This window comes from Epinephelus fuscoguttatus, linkage group LG24 (assembly GCF_011397635.1).
Source record: "Epinephelus fuscoguttatus linkage group LG24, E.fuscoguttatus.final_Chr_v1".
In the NCBI taxonomy this organism is placed as follows: Eukaryota; Metazoa; Chordata; class Actinopteri; order Perciformes; family Serranidae; genus Epinephelus; species Epinephelus fuscoguttatus.
In genome coordinates, this window is record NC_064775.1 from 5720680 (window position 1) to 5742977 (window position 22298).

General features: G+C 42.4%; 1 protein-coding gene across 1 annotated transcript; it reads left to right on the forward strand.

Annotated features, from left to right (window-relative positions):
• Positions 1-1613: 1613 nt before the first annotated feature.
• On the forward strand, positions 1614-16161 carry gyg2 (glycogenin 2). The gene is made up of 9 exons (XM_049569941.1): positions 1614-1889; positions 3516-3654; positions 3744-3918; positions 6680-6842; positions 7194-7320; positions 8592-8760; positions 10859-10975; positions 11881-12012; positions 13924-16161. Exons 1-9 carry the CDS (start codon positions 1883-1885, stop codon positions 14047-14049), a joined length of 1155 nt encoding a protein of 384 aa, XP_049425898.1. The 5' UTR covers positions 1614-1882; the 3' UTR covers positions 14050-16161.
• Positions 16162-22298: the final 6137 nt, after the last annotated feature.

The following is a 22298-nucleotide window of genomic DNA, read 5'->3' on the forward strand; positions in this document are numbered from 1 at the left end:
CCACATTTATCCATTAAATATGCACTTGTCGTACTTCATGTAAACAAACATCGCAGCTATCAGCTGCGCCCTCGAGATCGGACTTCCTGTTAAAGTATGTTAGAGGAGTGTCTAAAAGGAAGACAGTGAATTTGCTAACCTAAGTTCCACAGCTCCGGGGTTCTAACGGAAAATGCCTGGTTTCCTTTTGTAACGCTTTGGGCTATGGGAACAGTTACGAGGGTCCTACGTGAAGAGTGCTCGGCTCATAGAGTGTGATTAAATCTATAATGTATGCAGGAGCAAGGCCATGTTGGACTTAAGAGTAATTAGTAAAAGTTTAAGATCAATTCTATACCTAACAGGTGGCCAGTGTAGCGTTGCAAGGATGGTCTTGATGTGGTCTTGTCTATTGGAATTAATTAAAAGTCTGGCAGTCGAGTTCTGATTGAGCTGGAAACAAGAAATGGGCTTTTAAATGAGCCCTGAATACAGGAAATAACAATCCAGACGAGACGAGATGAAAACATGGATGACTTTATCAAGGTCTGCTTGAGATAAAAAATGCAATGTTTCTAATCCGAGGAAAAGACGATTGCATGACCTTGGTTATTTGTATGTTGAAACAGAGCTTAAAGTTAAAGATGACACCCGAGTTGTGGGCAGAATGCTTTACATTGGAGGACAGCTTCCCAAGGTTCTTTTTTAAGTCACAGGTTTGAGGGGCCCAAGAAAAAGGACCTCAGATTTGGATTCATTGAGCCAGAGGAAGTTTTGTGACATCCAACACTTAATATCCAAGAGAAAAGCCATAATATGAGTCACTGGAACATAAAGTTGAGTGTCGTCTGCATAACTATGCAAATTAATATTCTAATTACGGATTATCTCACTCATAGGAAACATATTAATAGAAAACAGAAGAGGACCCAGAATTGACCCCTGGGGAACACCACAAGAGAGGGGGGCTTGGGATGAGGAGTATCCTCCCAACAAGACAGTAAGATCTTTTGGAGGGATAGGAGCGAAACCAAGCAAGAGCACTGTCCTTAATTCCAACGTAGTTTTTAAGGCGGTATATAAGGATGCTACAGTCTAATGGCATCCTTATAATGAATAAATAAGAAGGTACTGTCTGACAGCAGCACAGTCAGTTAAGACACCTCTTTCTTTTGCTTCAAATCCAAAATGTTGTCATATTGGCGCAGTTTTAGTTTTCTTGAGTCTCCTCTTATCACCCCAAAAAACACATGAACTTTGAAGTAAACAAACAGCGTGCACTGCTCTCTGACCTCCAACCTCTACTGAAAAGAGATCTCCTTCATATTGCCGACACTGACCTGGGCCCAGCAGTAAATTGCACTCCATTGCCCATTCGTTTATGACATTATATTATATCACATTGTCATATTGTTTATTACCAATGCAATATAAGTTGGATTTAGCGCTGTGACACCGGACCGGAAGCTCCTCAGTGATCTGGCTGTTGTGCGCTGTGTAATTGTTTCCTTATTAGTCTAACAACAACACCTCTGTGGAATGATTACTGGACCACTGAGTAGTGGAGGGATGGGAGGGCATGCTGTGAAGGTCGACACTGTTGCGTAACACGTGGCAAAGCTCACTATCTACTAGTTGAATGACCAGTTGAAGCAACAGATGAGTAAACACACACACAGAGGGACTCTGCTCCACTCTTTACTCCGAATGCAGAATGGGATGTGACTTCATCGTTGGATAGTAATTCATCTGTCCAGGAGCAGCTGGCACAAAGATGTGACTGTCCCGTGGGTCAGCTTGACTCTTCCTAGAAGTCTTTGTGAGAGGCTCTTTGTGTTAAGGTGAAGCAGGTCTCCTTTGTGGATACATTAACTGGATTTGCAGAGCAATTGATACATCAAAAATGTCAGGTAGGTGACATCATTTCATGTAAATGATCTACATTTGAGAATGTATCCGATCAAACTTTGAGCAGTAATAGCTGTGCCAGTTAGCTAGTTCTCTACATGGGTTAAGTAAGTTTAAATAGATTAAAGACAAGCCTTGCAACTTTGGGAAGAACTTGGGAACAGAATTGTAATTCTCTCAGGTCTTCCTCAAGTAGTTAACTTGCACGGAGCACACTGAAGTGACCCAGTTTGACTAGAAATAAACTGTGCTCCTGCACTCTCTGCCCAAACACTGTGCCAATTGAAATTGAACACCACACGCAGCCCAGAGATGGCTGTGGACAAAGGTTACAAGCCTCTGCATCTGACCACAGGGCACAGGCCAAGAAAATGAAACTCTGACACGCCTGTCACGTCTACACACTTCATATTCCACACGAAACTAGTTTCACCCTTATGGTAAAACCCTAATGGTAACAGAAGAACCACTAGTGGCCTTTTGTGTGAAAATGTCATTACATAAAGAGGGTTGCAGTGGGAGTGGGATTTTTTGGTTTGTAAATGTAGTTCAAGACACTTGGTTTCATGTTAACACATTAAGGTTTGGACAAATGTGGGCTTTTGAGCACTACTTTTATTATTAAGAGGTTTTTTTTTTTCTTCTTTTGTGGGAATGGCCACAGAAGTGTCATGCAGCAAAGACTGAACTGCATCTTTTCTGCACGGGCCAGGACACAGACTCAAATGCATTAGAATTAAGTCAGATAGCCTGAATTCTGAATTGTGTCCCATTCCACCTCATTAAGACTAAAGCAGTGTCGCTATGGTCACTGATGAAGGTGATAACTCGCACTGGCATGCTCATCATCACGTCTACAATGGTTAAACAACTGGTGTTGCATGAAAGCTCTGATACAACAAACCAATTGTTGCCGAACTGGAAGGGGGCCGGGCCCCTGTGGTGGAGTGCAGCACCATTCAAGGTTTAATGGACTAAAGGTGTAACCGACAACTTTCATCACTGCACTGCTAAAAATAAATATTGGTGCCATCATTATTGTTGTAAGTTCTACTCATGGTTTGATATGAAAAAATTAGCTGTACAACGTGGTAGTGATGTCCAAATGAAGCTTCATGAAACACCAGTTGTATTTGCCGAACCCACTAAATGGCGCTCAAAGTCTCAAGGGATGGCAATGCAGTTTCGTTTCAACCCTTTGTTGAACAAAGAGTGCCAGAGTGGACCCAAAAAATAAAGAAAATGGTTCATGAAGCTTCATTTGGCCATTGCTAGCTGAAACCATGCTGTCCACCCGAACGAATATGTTATATACATGTTCTTTCAAAAGAAAAACTGCTGTTTGGGGAAAAAAAAAATCTTGACAGATGTCGTCATAATTCACACATGAAAAGGCTATAGACATTTCCTAGCAACCTATTTACCCAATCCTGAAGTCTTTATTAGCTAAGGCATTTCTTTTTCCTGATATCAGACAGAATTGTGAGCTCACTCCATTTCCGTTTCAAGGTCTAGAACCAGGCAAACACTTCCCAAGTTTTAATGGTCCATCATCCAGTCAGTCAGAGCTGAGGTAGACAGTGATATCAGTGCAGCTTATATAATCCTGTCATGTGACCATTCTCCAGCTGGTGAGGCCTTCGTCACCCTGGCCACCACGGACTCATACTGCATGGGAGCTACAGTGGTGGCCAGAAGTTTGCGGTCTCATGGGACAACGCGCAGCATCGTCATTATGGTCACCCCCAACGTCTCCGAACAGTCAAGGTGGGTGATCGTTTTCTTTTCTCCAACATGTCCCCTGAGTGCTGTCTGTGTCTGTGCTCTTAACTATTTCCATCTTTACATTTCACCAGGCTTGCCCTGAAGTATGTGTTTGATGAGGTCATCACAGTGGATGTGATGGACAGTGAGGACCGTCTCCACCTGGCCTTGCTGGGACGTCCTGAGCTCGGCAGCACCTTCACCAAGATTCACTGCTGGACTCTGACCCAGTACAGCAAATGTGTCTTCCTGGATGCGGACACACTTGTGAGTCTTCTGAACATACAGATACTGCCGCTCTATGTTAGTGTGACTTCTTACAAGTTCAAGGTACTGTTGAGATTTGAATTCAGGATCTCCAGTTTACCAGACATTTTAAGTTAAAATGATTGCTTTCCCAAAGGCTTTAGACCTACAGCACAAGGGCGTGTTGCTGTTTTACATCACATTTGATAAACATATCACACTACTTAAACTATCCAGCTTTTGGGCACCCAGCAGTTTCGTGGGTAGAGCATGCGCCCCATATACGAAGGCTATGTCCTTACCACAGCAGCCTGCCCAGCCTGCAACCCTTTGCTGCATGCCATCCCCTCTCTCTTGCTCCCCCTTTCATGTTTATGCTGCTTTCGTTTTGTACTCGGAGGTCGGAAGTCGGAAGTGGGAATGACGTCACCTCCGAGTTGACAACAGTTTTTGCATTCTAGTTGACTACGATGGACAAGTCGGAAAAAAACATGGATGCCCGCAAGAAAGCCTTTGTTGCCCTCGCACTTTCGGAATATAGACAGCTTCAAAACCATCATGCACTCCAACTGATGAATGCCGCAGATGAGGCTGACCTAACGTAAAACAAATAAGATAAAATTGCTATAAACAGTACTTTAGCAGAGTGTTTACTCACTATGTATGTGACCGGCAGCCATCTTGAATTCGTAAGTCGGGGTTGATGCGGTTCCTCTGAGTTTCCGAGTTGGAAATCCGATCTCAGGGTGCGTTCGAGTTTAAACTTGTGACTGGGAACTGGGAATTTCCAGCCTCCGAGTACAAAACGAACACACCATTAAACTGTCCTATCCAATAAAGGCAAAAAGCCAAGAAAATAATCTTAGAACAAACCTACACAGCTACTTCTGAACACTGTGGGCTCATCCAGAATTTGGACCTCGAACACCCAAAGCAAGAATCATACTCCTAGACCAACGTGCCACAGGAAGAATACTTCACCATGCCAAGAAAACGTTAATTTGCTTGGGGGATGGGCCGTGCAATCGGATGGCTGTGCTGGAACACCTCCACTGGCCACCCACTGGCTCCACCATAGCTGTTAACCCAATGGAGTTAGCTAGTGATGTCCAAATGAAGCTTCAGTTGTATTTGCTGAACCCCCTAGATGGCACTCTTGGTGTAATGAAAAAGGCTCAAGGGATGGCAGTGCAGTTTGGTTTCAACCAGCAATGGCCAAATGAAGCTTCATTTTCTTTATTTTTTGGGTCCACTCTGCTCAACAAAGGGTTGAAACCAAACTGCATTGCCATCCCTTGAGCTTTTTTCATTACACCAATTCAGCAAATACAACTGGTGCTTCATGAAGCTTCATTTGGACATCACTAGAGTTAGCCAACACTGACTGTTAACTACATGTTATAACCCTGTGTGTAGGCGCCTTATAGAAAGGGCCACTAAAAGTCTCACTCCAGATGGACAATAACAGAGTAACCAGGAAGGTTTCATGTTTCTAACAAAAAGGAACAAAGTGAGAGCCACAATAATACACATACGCTGTTGACCTTCAAGACAGATTAGTCCTTCATTTAATCATTGAGTGCGTATGACACATTTCAAACCATAGCTTTGATCCCACTTCAAAGGAATAGACTCTGTTTAAATAAAGCCACAGCAGGTATTGCACAAACCGCTCGACAGCACGTGGACATGCTGGCTCACTGAGCCAACTGTACGTCACTATCTATCACATCTATCAGTTAACATACTGTTAGTCTCTTTTTGCTGTGAACTGTGGGCCGGTGAAGTCAATCATATTCCTACTGAAACTGATAACCCTCGTGGATGTTCGCAGACATGCTACAGTATGTTGTTCTTCCTCTGCTTAGTCAGTGTAAACATGCTCACATGCTCGCAGGAGTGTGTTTGAAGGCTGAGCTCAGTAAACAGACATGAACAGTCTCAAGGTCATAGCTGCACTGACCTACATATAGCTACTCGTGCACACACGTGGTGCCAAAGCTAGTCTTGCGCAACTCAATGTCACTACTAATAATTCTTAGTGAACAGTACTGTGATGTTTCCTGTGGTGTTTCCCCATATCCATAGACCTTTCCCCTCTTGTTCTTTCTTTCTTCCTTTCCTTTGATACTGTTATCCTCCATCAACCACTGACTTTCATCCAGGAGGCCAGTGTTTGTGATTGTAAAGCCGATCCCTGTTCTTTTTTCCTAAACCCAACCATGTACGTGTGTTAGCAAAATGTAACCAGAAGTTGACACAGCATCCTAGAACGTCAACAACCAACACACCTAGGGTACCTTTCACATCATATCTCGATGCGGAAAGTCCATGACCAAACATCGATACGTGTGTTGTGCTGCCATGTTTCTACAGTCGCCCAGAACAGACAAACCAAACATTGGCACAAGATAAGGTCTTTCACGTTTTGACGTTGGCCACTGAAGTTAAAAGGCCCTCTGCGTCGTTCAGTGTTGGAAAAACCATCAATTCTTTAACACAAAACCACCAGGTCAGTTTGTTTTGGAGAGGTGGAGACCTCTGTGCATAATTCGGCTACTGGTAAAATCCGACAGATTAGCAGGTTCTGGGCGAGCAGCCTGTCTCCAGTGTGCTACACAGCACCCCATATACCCTTGCCTCACAGTTGTGTCTTGTGTCACAATCTCTTTCTTGGCAGTTGCATCTAAAATGCCTCTAACATGCATCACCTGCTCTAACCCACACAGAGTTTCTGCTTCCAATGAATGTGTTTGACCTCTGATAGATTTTTCCTTCTCAGGTTCTGAGTAACGTGGACGATCTGTTTGAGAGAGCCGAGCTGTCGGCAGCTCCCGATCCCGGCTGGCCCGACTGCTTCAACTCTGGCGTGTTTGTCTTCACACCGTCGCTCCACACCCACAGAAGCCTCCTGGATCACGCCCTGCAGCATGGCAGCTTTGACGGTAACACATGACTACGTGTCTGGGTTCAGACCAGCAAGCAGTCGATACATGGATTTAATCAAGTCAAATGAGTTGTTATATATCTGCAAAAACTCCAATATCATGCATCCCCAATACAGACTCTTTCAAATGGGTCCGTTTGTATTTCCTGTTGTGTTGTTTGTTAATGCAGTACTTGACAGGAAGTAAACAGGGACCAAAGCCTTTGCCTTAGCAACATAATAGCAATGAGACAGTGTATTATCTATGTATCTATGTATATATGTATTATCTATGGACATGTAGACATGGCAGGTATTTATACATGTTTTACGCCTTTCTCTTTTCATACCTTGCATGTGTCACTGTCAGGTGGAGACCAGGGCCTGCTGAACTCTTTCTTCAGCAGCTGGCCGGTGGAGGACATCAGCAAACACCTGCCATTTGTCTACAACCTCAGTGCCAGCACCGTCTACAGCTACCTCCCTGCTTTCCTACAGTGAGTGTGTCTGCACTGTGTGTGCCTGTCTGTTTACACACGTCTGTATTTGGGAAGTACAGTTGCCTCATGTCCAGGCTGACGCCAGATGTGAATTGTGTTTGCTCTAGCCAGGATCGAAAGTTGTTACTCTGTTTTCTCCGTCAGTCAGTCAAAGATGAATTTGGCTTCGTGTAACTTCGGTTTAATTTTTGTAGTTGGCCTATTGCTTATGTAACAACACTGTGCTTACCAGAGTACCTGCAAATTTTCTTCCATCGATGGCATGACTATATCTCTACAAAAAAGACATAAGTTACATTATAATTATTTATTGGATTTTATTTCAGGTGGATCAAACATTTTTGCCTCGAGGCTTTTTAGTAATCGAATTATTCGAGGAATCCTTTCAGCCCGAACACAAACCCCCAGCCTCTCTTCATAAACGGCACTCTTGGTGTAATGAAAAAGGCTCAAGGGATCGCAATGCAGTTTGGTTTCAACCCTTTGTTGAACAAAGAGTGCCAGAGTGGACCCAAAAAAGAAAGACAAAGGTTCATCAAGCTTCATTTGGCCATTGCTAGTTGAAACCAAACTGCATTGCCATCCCTTGAGCCTTTGTCATTACACCAAGAGCGCCATCTAGTGGGTTCAGCAAATGCAACTGGTGCTTCATGAAGCTTCATTTGGACATCACTACTTACTTCCACCAAAAAGTCTGTCTCTGTCTCATGCTTACACCAATCATGAGATGTATTAACTAGTGATGGCCAAATGAAGCTTCATGAACCATTGTCTTTATTTTTTGGGTCCACTCTGGCACTCTTTGTTCAACAAAGGGTTAAAACCAAACTGCATTGCCATCCCTTGAGCCTTTGTCATTACACCAAGAGCGCCATCTAGTGGGTTCAGCAAATACAACTGGTGCTTCATGAAGCTTCATTTGGACATCACTAGACAATGCACATCCTGGCCACCACCTGTTTGAACTGTTACCCTCTGGTAGGTGATATAGGTCCATCAAATCCAGAACCACCAGATTCACAAGTAGCTTGTTAGTAAAGGCATTCATTCCTTTAGTAGTACCCTCAGGAAAAAAGTGGATAGAATTTGTATATGGCACTTAAAATTCACCCCTCACACAGATGTCATGAAAGTAGTTATAGAAACCACAACTGATTTTGGTACCAGGCTGTAAACATGTTTATTTCTGCTGTAAAGTTGGACAGTTTAACATGGGGCTCAATGGGGATTGACTGGCTTCTGCTGGAGTTACAGTTTTGTTCCTGCAGGTTTGGCCACAATGCAAAGATCGTTCATTTCTCAGGAGCAGAGAAACCCTGGAGCTCCAGCAGTCAGAGGGGCGACAGCAGTTCACACACCATGGAGCGGTTTGTGTCTCTGTGGTGGAAGGAATACCACAGTAACACAATAGCGCCTGCACCAGAGAAACCACAACAGGTACAGCATCTCTGTGATCTGAAATCTTTATTTTTTTCTCTCTGCTTGGTCGGACAGTAGGCCATTTCATAGGATGGAGTAGGTTTCACACTGGTTACATGCTCCAACAGTCCGAATGAATGTGTGTGAAGAAAAGAAAAGTCTGCTCATTGTCTGCACTTTGCTCATTTGCTCATGTGGCATGGATGAGAACGAGATAATGAACAGACTCACACAGGTTAACTAAAGCTAAATCATTAATAATGACTATTATTGTTGTAAGTATTATTTTGCTGCAACCCTGTCTCCTAGAAATTCCTTGTGTATTTTACTGAATTATATTCATAATTATGTTGTGGTGACAACATAATTGCTGCCTGGACTGTGCTCAGAGACATACACTACATTTATGTGCCATGCTGCATTCACAGGGAGGTAGTCGGTGGATGGTGGACTGTGGATCCAGAGCCTCAGGTCCATGTCCACGCTGCTGTTTGTGGTTAGGTTCAGGCAACAACACACATGGGGTTAAAGGGTTAGGGAAAGGCCTTGAGTTCAATTAAATGGTGATAAAAAAGTTAATCAAAAAAATATAATGCTGTTGTCCCTGACCTTGAATAGTGTACTGCGAGATTGCAATTGTGTTCACATTTTGGCAAATAGATTTGAGCTTGTTTTTCCCTCTTGCTGTGAGGCGACAATGCTAACCACTGCATCACCGTGCTGCCACTAATTAAATTCCTAATTAATTAATTAAAATAAATATTACAATTACTCCAAAACTGACCAACTCATTACAACATTATTTTTTTATTCATTCTTATAAAACCTTTTGATGATAATGAAGGTCACAAAAACCTTCATTATCATCAAAAACAACTACAAAAAGCTTCATTCTCATTTAAAGCAATTACAAAAAGCTTCATTCTCATTTAAAGCTATTAAAAAAAGCTTCATTCTCATTAAAAACTATTACAAAAAGCTTCATTATTATCAAAAACAATTACAAAAAGCTTCATTGTCATTAGAAATGAATACAAAAAGCTTCATTCTCATTTAAAACAATTACAAAAAGCTTCATTCTCATTAGAAATTATTACAAAAAGCTTCATTCTCATTTAAAACAATTACAAAAAGCTTCATTCTCATTAAAAACAATTACAAAAAGCTTTGTTCTCATTAGAAACTATTACAAAAAGCTTTATTCTCATTCGAAACTATAACAAAAAGCTTCATTCTCATCAAAAATGATTACAAAAAGCTTCATTCTCATTGGAAACTATTACAAAAAGCTTTATTCTTATTAGAAAGTATTACAAAAAGCTTCATTCTCATTCAAAACTATAACAAAAAGCTTCATTCTCATTAAACGCCATTTAAAAAAAGCTTCATTCTCATTAAAAACATTATAAAAAGCTTCTTTCTGATCAAAAACTGTTACAAAAAGCTTCATTTTTTTAAATTAAAAACTATTCCAAAAAGCTTCATTCTCATTGAAAACTATTATAAAAAGCTTAATTTGCATCAAAAACAATTATAAAAGTTTCATTCTCATCAAAAACTATTCCAAAAAGCTTCATTCTCATTGAAAACTGTTACAAAAAGCTGTCTCCAGCTGCTTAAATGCTATTTGTGTGATTGGGGCCTGAAAGGGCATGTTTAAACATGGTCAATGATATTATTAATGACATATAATTACATTATACCTACATTAGGAAAAGACAAAAACCCACCTCTGTGCCCTCAGCTCAACCCATAAAATAAGGCGTCACCAGTCATCCCACTGTAATTGTCTGACAGTAACTGGTGAATCCTTTACAATGGCTGTGATTATAAATGTAGTGTTCAGCAGTGCCACTCAGGGTTGTCGTGCAGGAAGTCAACCATGTGCCGTGTTTGGCGGATGCTCTGAAGGTTTTCACTCCAAACACTTGAGCAGAACATTTCACTGATGACTTCCCCCCTCTTTAGTTGAAGGTTTGCTAATCAGTCACATAAGCTGCTGCAGACTTTGGCTGCAACATAAACATGCAGAGCAGCAGCCAAACGCGACACATGGCTGCCCAGCCCTGGTATTGGTCGGCGTCCCAACACTCAACATCCCTCCCTTGCTTTGCAGATCCAAGAACGAGAAGCCAAGATGCCATTTAGAGAAAACTTGGACAGTTCCAACTCACTGCTTGCACATTTTTCACCCCCTTCTGAGACGCTCCATTCACCGCCTGAACCAGAGACAGTAAGCTGAGATGCCAACAAACTGATATGTTTTATGCTGTGTCCTTGTTGGATATTATGTTGTTATGGATACGATATCTTTATATTTGAAACCGTGAGTCCAGAGTTATAATCCTTAAAGCTGCAATTAACACTGACTCAGATGCCAAGGTGTTCATGAAGCTTCATTTGGACATCACCTATCAATTCCATGTTCTAATGACAGTAATGGTAATGTGTTTAATCTCTGAGCACCCAGTGCAAAGATATGTGCGGGGTGTGTTAGCCTAGCTTAGCACAAAGACTGGAAGCAGGTGGAAACTGCTAGCTCCATCAAAAGGATTGAAAACCTCCTTCAAAGTACTCTCTTGAACAAATAGTCCATTTAAAGTCGCACATATTGTATGCAGCCGAGTAAGTAGTCATTAGAAATATTAACCAATCAATCCATTAATTAGCTTAATGAATCACCATATTAGCATAGCCACTTGTGTTTATAATACATCACGGTGATTATTATAGTGGGTTATTAGGCAGCTCAAGTGCCTCTTGTTAGTTCCAGTAGATGAGACTGGTAATTTATGAGCATTTCTGCTTGACTGCTTTTGACTCCAGCAGAAAAAAACAGAAGGAGTCAGGGACACAGAGCCTATTATCTGCCACAGGCCCGCTCATTGCATTGCTGTCATTTGTTTAATTCATTCCAACGTGATGCATTGTGTTTAAACAAGCTTGTACGATTAGCGTGAACAGGCCCACGCCCTGCGGTACGACAACAGCCACAAACATACATCAACGGTGTTATCAAGCGCTGTGCAGTGAGAATGAAGCAGAACCGAGTTGTATTTAAACCTGATGATGTATGATTTCACGTTTTTAGATGTTGCTACGAAAATACTGTAAGTGACTTGACTGTGGTGTCTTCAGTGTCCCGATACAGATCACACACCGCTGAAGGAAGAGTCGAGAACATCTGAGGAGACAGAGATCCAGGATACAGCTTCTGAAGCAGATGGGTTTGAGGACAGCGCTTGTGCCCCGGACACTGATACACAACCTGTACTTAAACCTTTCCTTTCTCACCTCTTTTCCAAGATGCATCCCCTTACGTTGTCATGCAATGTACTGCTGTCGATGGGGGTCAGCCACCGCAAAAAGTCCCACCTAAAAAAATCAATTTTGGTTTCAGGGTAAGGTACATCGAGAGTATTTTCAACACTTTACCTTTGCGTCAGGCAGCCCTTCTAATCAGGAAACAAACCAGAGTCACGATGGTCTAAACCCAGCTCACGTTCCCTTTTAGTGGGTGAACAATCCAACGCCGACATTGAAGGATCAAAAAGCGACGTGCTCAAAACCCCAAAGTCAGAAGGTTAAGTTCAATTAAATGGTAATAAAAAAGTTAATCAAAAAAGTATAATGCTGTTGTCCCCAATTTTGAATAGTGTACTGTGAGATTGTGTTCACATTTTGGCAAATAGAATTGAGCTTGGTTTTCCCTCTTGCTGTGATGCAACAATGCTAACCACTGCAGCACTCATGATATTTCTGTAATATTACAATTACTCCAAAACCAAACAACTTGTTACAACTTTACTTTTTATTCATTCTTATAAAAACGATTACAAAAAGCTTAATTTGCATTAACAACTGTTACAGAAAGCTTCATTTGCATTAAAAGCAATGACAAAAAGCTTCATTTGCATTAAAAACAAGGACAAAAAGCTTCATTCTCATTAAAAACATTTACAAAAAGCTTCATTTGCATTAAAAATGATTACAAAAAGTTTCATTCTCATTAAAAACTGTTAGAAAAAGCTTCATTCTCAGTAAAAACAATTACAAAAAGCTTCACTTGCATTAACAACTGTTACAAAAAGCTTCATTTTTATCTAAAACAATTATAAAAACCTTCATTTGCATCAAAAACAATTACAAAAAGCTTAATTCTCAATAAAAAACAATTATAAAAAGCTTCATTTGCGTCAAAAACGATCACAAAAAGCTTCACTTGCATTAACAACTGTTACAGAAAGCTTCATTTGCATTAAAAACTGTTACAGAAAGCTTAATTTGCGTCAAAAACGATTACAAAAAGCTTCATTCGTGTCAAAAATGATTACAAAAAGCTTCATTTGTGTCAAAAACGATTACAAAATGCTTCATTTGCGTCAAAAATGATTACAAAAAGCTTCATTTGCGTCAAAAACGATTACAAAATGCTTCATTCTCATTAAAAACTGTTATAAAAAGCTTCATTCTCATAAAATACGATTACAAAAAGCTTCATTCTCATAAAGAAACAATTACAAAAAGCTTCAACCCAGCTCACGTTCCCTGTTAGTGGGTGAACAATCCAATGCCGATGTTGAAGGATCAAAAAGCGACGTGCTCAAAACCCCAAAGTCAGAAGGATTGGCTTCCCATCTAAGCTTTCCTCAAAGCCACCAGACTCCATTGAGAAAACAGTAATTTTAGCTCGCCGAACACAGGAGCTGCTGGTCTACCACTGCTTCAGTCACTTAGTTAGTTTGTGTTATTGTGTGACTTTGGTGACTCCAAACCAACTCTTTTAAACCCCAAAGTCATGCAGCAACCCCCACTAGCTAAGCTGATCGAGGCAGCGGTAGACCAGCAGCTCCTGTGTTCAGCTGTGTTAAATCGCTGTTTTTCTCAATGGAGTCTGGCTGTGAAGAGAGAGACATAACAGCTTCATTTTCTGGTTAAAAAAAACTGGTTAACTACAACTCCCAGGTTGCATTTTGATGTAAAAGTTCCAATTCCAGGACAAAATATTCTAGTTGTACTCAACAATGAAAAAGTAATGACTCTGATTTTCTATTTCTCATGCTGTTTGTGCTTAAAGATGAAACTACAACTCCCACTCAGCCTGAATAGAGTCTGATGTTTCTTGTGATAAACTGCCTTTGAAGACTGATTTGTTATTCTCCCTCTTCATCATCATGGCAGAGGGCAGCAGACCTAGAGGCGGAGCGGCAGGCGCATCGCAGGCAGTGGGAGGCTGGGCAGGTGGACTACCTGGGCCGAGATGCCTTCCACAACATCCAGAGGATGCTGGACCGCTTTCTGGAATAATCACACACAGGAAGTTTAATCTGGACCCAGTGGTAACAACAGCCTAATTTCGGGATTTGTGTCTGTTTACAGACAGACAAAAAGACAGATTGTTTTACTTTACAGTCCCTACTTCTGACACCTAGTGGTAGTATCAAGGCACTGGGACTGACAGTGATGCACACCGTTCCACACCACCCTCATGGGGACATTGAGACTGCGCTGGTGACTGAAACCGACATTTTTCTACAAACAATAAAAACCTATCCACCTTATTCCTGAAGACGCTACTGTAGAAATGATTATGGGTGCAGCTTCTGGTGACATAGAGGATGTTGCAGTAAGGTAGTTCGTTACATCGATTTCTATGGTTCGTCCAAGTGGCTAATCTCGGTGGCTAACCACCAACGGCGGCTCTGTTTCGAAGGTGCCTGCTCTGCTACCTGTTATGCTAACCAGGTCTCACTCTGAAGCCGCTGAAATCCAGTGCTTGGTCAGTGACTCCCGGCGTCAGAAAAAGCCGTCCTTTTACATCGGCATGATACATGGCTGGTCGTTGTTATTGTTTAACGGCACCTGGCAGTGTGAGGGTGAAACATGGCGGGAACACAATGGAAGTTAAGGCGGTGGAAGTCTGAGTAGGGCGGGAGGGGGCTGGTGTTTGCTTCCTGTAAGATTTTAAAGCCCATAAGTCACATAAGGTAACATGGGGGTGAGGAATAGGGCGGATGAGACCAAATAATTTCAAAGATGATAAAAGCACAGGAACATTTGACACATCTGGCTTTAACTCTCATATTTTGTGAAACTGTCAATTAAGAATACGTTGAATATGAACCACGTTAGCGTTAAAGCAAACACAAGTGCTCCAGGTAAATGCTTGTCTTGTCTTCACATTGGCTCCATGGCAAGATTTCTACCATCCACTTTTATTGTTTATGTACTGATAAGAGTTACTGTCTGTTAATTGTAGTAATTCCAAACTGATGGTCACTTCCGTTGCATAAACCTGCAGCAGGAGCAAACAGTCATCATCTCAATCTCCATCCCCAAATTCTATATTCAAGCCAAACTGCAAGCTTGTCAAATACTACCGCTTTGTCAGTCTAAGTCACCGCATCTTAGTGCGTCATGCCACACCACAAAAACTGTTCAGGAATGACCCGAGGAACGAGACAAAGAGCTCAAGACCTGGCCTCCAAATTCCCCAGATCCCACTCTGATCGAACATCTGTGGGATGTGCTGGTACCCCACCTCACAACCCACAGGACTCAGGAGATCTGGTGCCAGACACCAAAGGACACCCTCCAGAGATCCAGTGTCCATGCCTTAACAGGTCAGAGCCAAGTCTGGTCCAAGGAGTACCCACCGGGGATCGGGGGTACCTCTGGGGTATGTGCACGTCCCTCAAATGTTCTGGGGATCTGGGGTATTTTGAAGCAAAGTCGACACCTTGAGCTCTTTGTCCCATCCCTCGGGGTTGCCATGAGGGGGGGTACTTGGTCTGCAACGGTGTTTAGGTGGGTGGAACATGTCAGGTGGTATCCACACGAAGATTTCGAAGCAGAACATTGCACTGTAACAAGACGATGAAGGTTATTCACCTCACCTGTCAGTGGTTTCAGTGTTTTGGCTGATCATTGTGTATGTCTGACTCTGACGTCCACTCACAACGTGGCGATTTTTGACAAGTTGGGTTGTTGCCCACTGCCTCCGAATCCACTGCCACCCAGTGTGTATCATGCCACCACAAAGGGTGCCTCCATGCGTCCGTGTCTGACGCTGATATCACCGACAATGCAGCACTGACTATCAAACTCTGACTCTCTGTTACATTGCTTCTTTTTCCTCTGTACGCTGTAGTATACTGTCATATTTAAGCTGTGGAATATCTAACATTTTGTGCTCTGCAGTAATAAACAGTGCATGATAACACTAATATGGAAGATACAAGTCCCAGGTTTCCTGATTATTTCTCAGAAAGTAACTGATGTGTAACCGTGTATCCATGTTGACAGTTAAACATGTAAAATTTTCTTTTTGTTTTTCCTTTTTTTGTGTGTGTGTTTTCACATGTTCAAGTTCACATGGATAAACAGAACCCTCAAATAAACAGACTTGTGCACTTCCTCTTCTTGACATGATGTTGACTCCTCCACCAGGGGGCACTGTGGCTCTTCTAGCAGAACTCCCTCCATCATAGCAGCAAATCAGAGAATCAGGAACACAGATTAATAGATGTCTGACTGCAGTCAACACTATGCTGTGTGATCCTTATCCACCAGGCACACGGCACATGTAATTTTCATAGGCTTTCCTCCCATAATGTTGTGACACAGCGAAGGAAGATAGTGTGCTGCATACAAAGCAAATGGCGTGAGGTGAGCTCGGGCCGGGGCTGTGCTATCAGTGAAAAGGCCTTATGATGATTGCTTTGAAAGGCAACCTGGCACATCGCTGCTCTCAGATGACTCGCTCCCGCTTGACTCAGATTCATCAAGATTAAAGTGCGTGCACCGATCTGGGATAAGTTTTTGGTTTTCGCTTGACCGCCTCATTCATTAGAATCAGAGATCAGTCCCCACAGATGCTTCGCCTTTACCCCCACCTTAACTAACAGAGGGAACAGTAATGTCTTCATTTGGGGCTCCAACAATCTGCAGGTTTTATCCAGCAAACAAACAGCTGAGTTGGCTCTCAGGTTGAATGTGTATAAATCTGCGAAATCACTCCCTGAAATGATTAGCCGGCAGACTGGAGTCTAATCCTGCATTTGTGTGGTGTATGTGATGTAGCATAAATATGAACCGTCATTCATGTCGGCCTCCTGGTGGTAATTACGACTTGGGACTGACGACGTGTGTCAACACATGCGGCAAACACTGATATTGATGAACTAATGTGAGAGGCCACAATAATCAGAAGCATATATGATCATGAAGCAGTTGGGAATGTCAAGTAAAGTCTGCTGCGGTCTGTTTGTGGTCCAGCAAATAAAACTGGTTTTGGATGTGGGTCACTTCCTGGCAGATGTGTCCATGTGGGCCTCCAACTTCATCTCATCCACTGGGCCAATAATGAGTAGCCTTTAGGAAACTTATTTCATCTAAGGGTTAGATTAGTTAGGACATATGCATAATAACTGAATGTATATGCTTTAGTATTGCAGTTCCATATTGACAGAGAGATTTAAAAACAAAAAAAGCGGTCAAAATTGAAGCAGCAGAGACAAAGATGACCTTTTAAAGAAATGTTCAGCTCCAAAAATTGTGTATCCTACATTTCCCATAATTCAACTTTTTTAATTGGACCCTCTCTTCCTGATGAACACCCACTTTCCGAAACATCAAACCCCCTTCAGTTTACATTGCAGACCTTCTGTTAAATACCTATAGTTTCCATGCTCAAACTGATGACGTCACAATGACATCATCTGGGTTATTCTTTCAGATTCACAAATGACATAACATGACCCTTTTCTAGTGACGTCCAAATGAAGCTTCGTGAACCACCAGTTGTATTTGCTGAACCCACTAGATGGCGCTCTTGGTGTAATGAAAAAGTCTCAAGGGATGGCAATGCAGTTTGGTTTCAACTAGCGATGGCCAAATGAAGCTTCGTGACCCACCAGTTGTATTTGCTGAACCCACTAGATGGCGCTCTTGGTGTAATGAAAAACTCTCAAGGGATGACAATGCAGTTTGATTTCAACTAGCGATGGCCAAATGAAGCTTCATGAACCATTTTCTTTATTTTTTGACTTCTTGTGCAGACTGAAGGCTGCAGGAAACTGTCGGGAAACCCCTGCTGCCAGTGATGTCCAAATGAAGCTTCATGAAGAATTGTCTTTATTTTTTGGGTCCACTCTGGCATTGCCATCCCTTGAGCCTTTTTCATTACACCAAGAGCGCCATCTAGTGGGTTCAGCAAATACAACTGGTGGTTCATGAAGCTTCATTTGGCCATCACTACAGTGACTTGTAAGCTGGTCTAGACGTGTAAAATTGGCGAAGTGACCTTCTCTCCCTCAGCATTTTGTCCTTAAGGAGAAATCTTCCATTACCTTAAAAACTCACCTACACATCTACCCTTCAGTGGAACATCCGAAATGATTAGCTTTGCTCGTGGGCAGGTTTGAGTTTCATCCCTCACCCTGCAACTCCGATGATATACAGTGCGAAGAATTACCAACTGCTGAGGGGAAGCAAAGGAGGGCATGCTAAATAATTACTGAATTGCACCATGAGTCACAACAAGCAAAGGAAAATGATATTAAAGTAAAGTAAGCCTTATGTTTTTGTCATTAAAAGAAGTGTTCTCAATGAAATGGAGGCTAATGGAAAAACCTGCAGTGCCACTTATTTAATATGGCTATCTAGGAAAGCTAATTATCCAGCATGCTAACATATATAGTATTCACAGCAGCTGATCAAAGCACAGTTCAGTTCAGTTCAGGCCTGACCCATTCATGCGTTCACATACAGTGGTTACCACTTTGTATTTAAATCCCCTGTTTATTTAATACTATTAATAATAGTTTGATGACACAGAACCATTAAATAGACTCGACCTTTTAAAATAAACGCATAGCCGTGGACTCAGGGAGGGCCAGGCAGAGGATCAAAGTCTGATAATTATAAGGTAAAGATGTGTGGGCCTATGGTATGAAACACAAAACAAATATTGAGGTTAGCACGACAAACGGAATAGTGTGCAATTAAGTCACCCAGAACAGTAGCGGGGACAGTGTGTCACCTTGGTAGATGCCGAACTCATTGAGTTCTTGATGAAGGCCTTTTGATGGTGTACGCTTCCAAGCATTCCAGTGTCCATGTGTGTGGCACTGAGTCGTAGGCTTTCTTGCAGTTGATCCAGGCGGTGCACAGGTTGGTCTCCCTTCCTTTAAAGGTTTGTCTTGTTCTACTGTGGATTATGGCATAACTTTGTTAATGCTGAATGAGGGCGGTGTGACTGCCCTCTTGCCTTCCTGCTTGGGCTGTCCTTTCCCTTTAAGGAGACAAGCAGGGAACACTTCACTGATGAACTCATATCAGGTGTGCTGCTGCTCCTCAGCTACATAACATGCAGCTAACGTTTTGTTTCCAGCAGACTCTACTCACTGAAGTTGAACTCGACAATCAATGGCAATTTCCACCTCCAGAGCAACTTCCCTGCAAAGAAAAGTGAGTTTGTTTTGATGTAATCTCCCAATGCATACCTTCAGCCTCACTTACGTAACCAGCACTGACCCCACACTGACCCCAGTGAGAATCTCACCACACTGAGCCGGTCTATTTGGTTAGACAGTGTGTGTGCTTCTGAGAAATGCCACCTCTGTGTTGCGCGTCACTGCAGACCTCAAGGAGGGTGAAGCTCTTCTTGGTTCAATAACCAGTAGCTCCGAGCTGTTTGGTTCAGATCGGTGAAGCACCTGGGTTCTATTCCCCGTCTCTCCCCCTTCACTTGTTTCTTCTTTATTTTCCACAAAGGTGTCTTCCCCTTTCCCACATCTTTTAGTGTGTTTAGATAAACAAATAGTCCTGATAATGTCCCCATCTGGAACTCCTCTGTGGCTTTATGAGTACACTAGCTTTCTGCTTGATGGAGTGCTTGTGATTCGGGGATGATTGTGGCGTGTGTGGGAGAGCAAAGAGGAAAGGAGAGAATGAGTGTTTGTGTGCAGGTGTAGGCTTCACATCCATGCCAGTCAGCCCCAGCTGTTATTTAAGCCGTGTTGTGATTGCCTTCAGATACACACACAGTGTGGATGAGGAAGAAATGTGAACTGTCAGAGAATCCTAAGCACCTCCATATGTTTCTGGGTTAACAGCTCTGAACAGCTCCTCATGTGTGGGAGTCATCAGATGACTATTTTGATTCATGCTCAAAGGCCCTCAGCTAATTTGATCAGCGGTTCAACCGGAGGCTTCGGATTCTAATGAACCGCAATTTCTGCGATCGGGCTAATTGGGGATTGCAAGAGTAATGACAGTCAGCTGCGGAGGGGATTCTGGTCTGCTGCTGCTTCAAGGCTCCTGATGGGGCGGAGCAGCCGGGTGGAGTTCATCCTCGCGGTGACAGTCTGCTGATTGAAACTGGGCCACAAACCAAACCAGTTTCCCACAATTAGACAAGTAAGCACTCTGCTGTCTAGTGGACAGATGCATCTTCAGGAACATTCCAGGTCAATTTGTCGCCTCTTGATTTGCTGGATACATTTTTCAGAGAGCTCATAAAGCAGGATTTCACAGTTGGTGTTTCTGCTATTGGGGTCCAGAACTTGTAAAACAGATATCAATTCTGTGAACCACATTCATCCACATGTGGGTCAACGGACATGTTCACATCTGTCTGTAGACTTAGGCACTAATTCCCAGAGTAGGGGATGATCCAAAGGTCCAAAGTTTACTGCACAGCTGCGGGAACCTGATCGAATCTTTTGGAAAGTTTCGGTTATACAGTTGAAACAAAGCAACGGCTGAAATACAGGAAAACTATACGACAGTTCTAAGGCTCTGATAGACATCTTTCTACAGATGTGATCAGAAAAGGTTCTTAAAAAACATGAAACCATAAAGCGCCATCAAAAGTCATGAATAAAGGATAATGTTCCTCTCATAATCAGAGCACTAGAACTGAGGTAATCCTTGGCCAGCATTGCTTGAAATACATTATAACTAGACACTAGTGATGTCCAAATGAAGCTTCATGAAACAGTTGTATTTGCCGAACCCACTATATGGCGCTCTTGGTGTAATGAAAAAGGCTCAAGGGATGGCAATGCAGTTTGGTTTCAACCCTTTGTTGAAGAAAGAGTGCCAGAGTGGACCCAAAAAATAAAGAAAATGTCTCATGAAGCTTCATTTGGCTGTCACTAGCAGCAGAAGCTTCCCGACAGTTTTTGGCAGCCTTCCGTTTGTACAGGAAGTCAAAAAATAAAGAAAATGGTTCATGAAGCTTCATTTGGCCATCGCTAGTGGAAATCAAACCGCATTGCCATCCCTTGAGCCTTTTTCATTACACCAAGAGCGCCATCTAGTGGGTTCAGCAAATGCTACTGGTGGTTCATGAAGCTTCATTTGGCCATCACTAGAAAAGGGTCATGTTATGCCATTTGTGAATCTGAAAGAATAACCCAGATGATGTCATTGTGATGTCATCAGTTTGAGCATGGAAATTATAGGTATATAACAGAAGGTCTGCAATGTAAACTGGGGGGGGGGGAGTTTGGAAAGTGGGTGTTCACCAGGAAGAGAAGGTCCAATTAAAGAAGTTGAATTATGGGAAATGTAGGATCCATCAAAAATCATGAATAAGTGATAATGTTCCTCTCATAATCACTGGAGCTGAGGTAATCCTTGGCCAGCATTGCTTGAAATACATTATAACTAGACACGAGTGATGTCCAAACGAAGCTTCATGAACCACCAGTTGTATTTGCTGAACCCACTAGATGGCGCTTTTGGTGTAATGAAAAAGGCTCAAGGGATCGCAATGCAGTTTGGTTTCAACCCTTTGTTGAAGAAAGAGTGCCAGAGTGGACCCAAAAAATAAAGAAAATGTCTCATGAAGCTTCATTTGGCCGTCACTAGCAGCAGAAGCTTCCCCGACAGTTTCTGTACAGGAACTCACAGAAACACTCACATCCTGTCAGATTTGATGCCGATTTATTAAATGGCTGGCTATACAAGCTGTGGCGGCATCGGTCTTGCAAGATTATTGATGTCCACTTTGGTATCACGTCAGATCAAGTTGGGACGAAGTTGAACATAAATCTAAGCAGAATGCACTGTTCGGCATTCTCCGGCGATCGACCAACGTATCCTGCTGCTGCTAGTGAAACACAGGGTGGCCTTTATTATGGAGAAGTCCTAGATAATGCTGTAATTTTGGACATTTTAAAGTGAGTTTTCCTGATTTAGATCAGTCAGTGTCTGATTAGAACATGCTGTGTTGGTTGGTATTTAGAAAGTACGTAGGTTTGATACCCGGTCATAGAGAGAATACTGTATTTGTTGGTGTGAAGATGCTTCTCACGTGACTGGTAGAACGTGAGTAGATTAAACTCCCTGGCAGATTAACTGATCCGACCGCAAAATACCAATCAAGGCCACGCAATTCTCCGTCACCTCTTTTCAATTTAGCAGCTCATTAGCAGCCGAGACTGACGATCACATGATTTACTACGAGCGCAAGCATTCACCGAGACAGCTCAGCGCTCGTGTCGAAAACAAGTCATATATCACACACGCAACTTAAATCTGAGCCT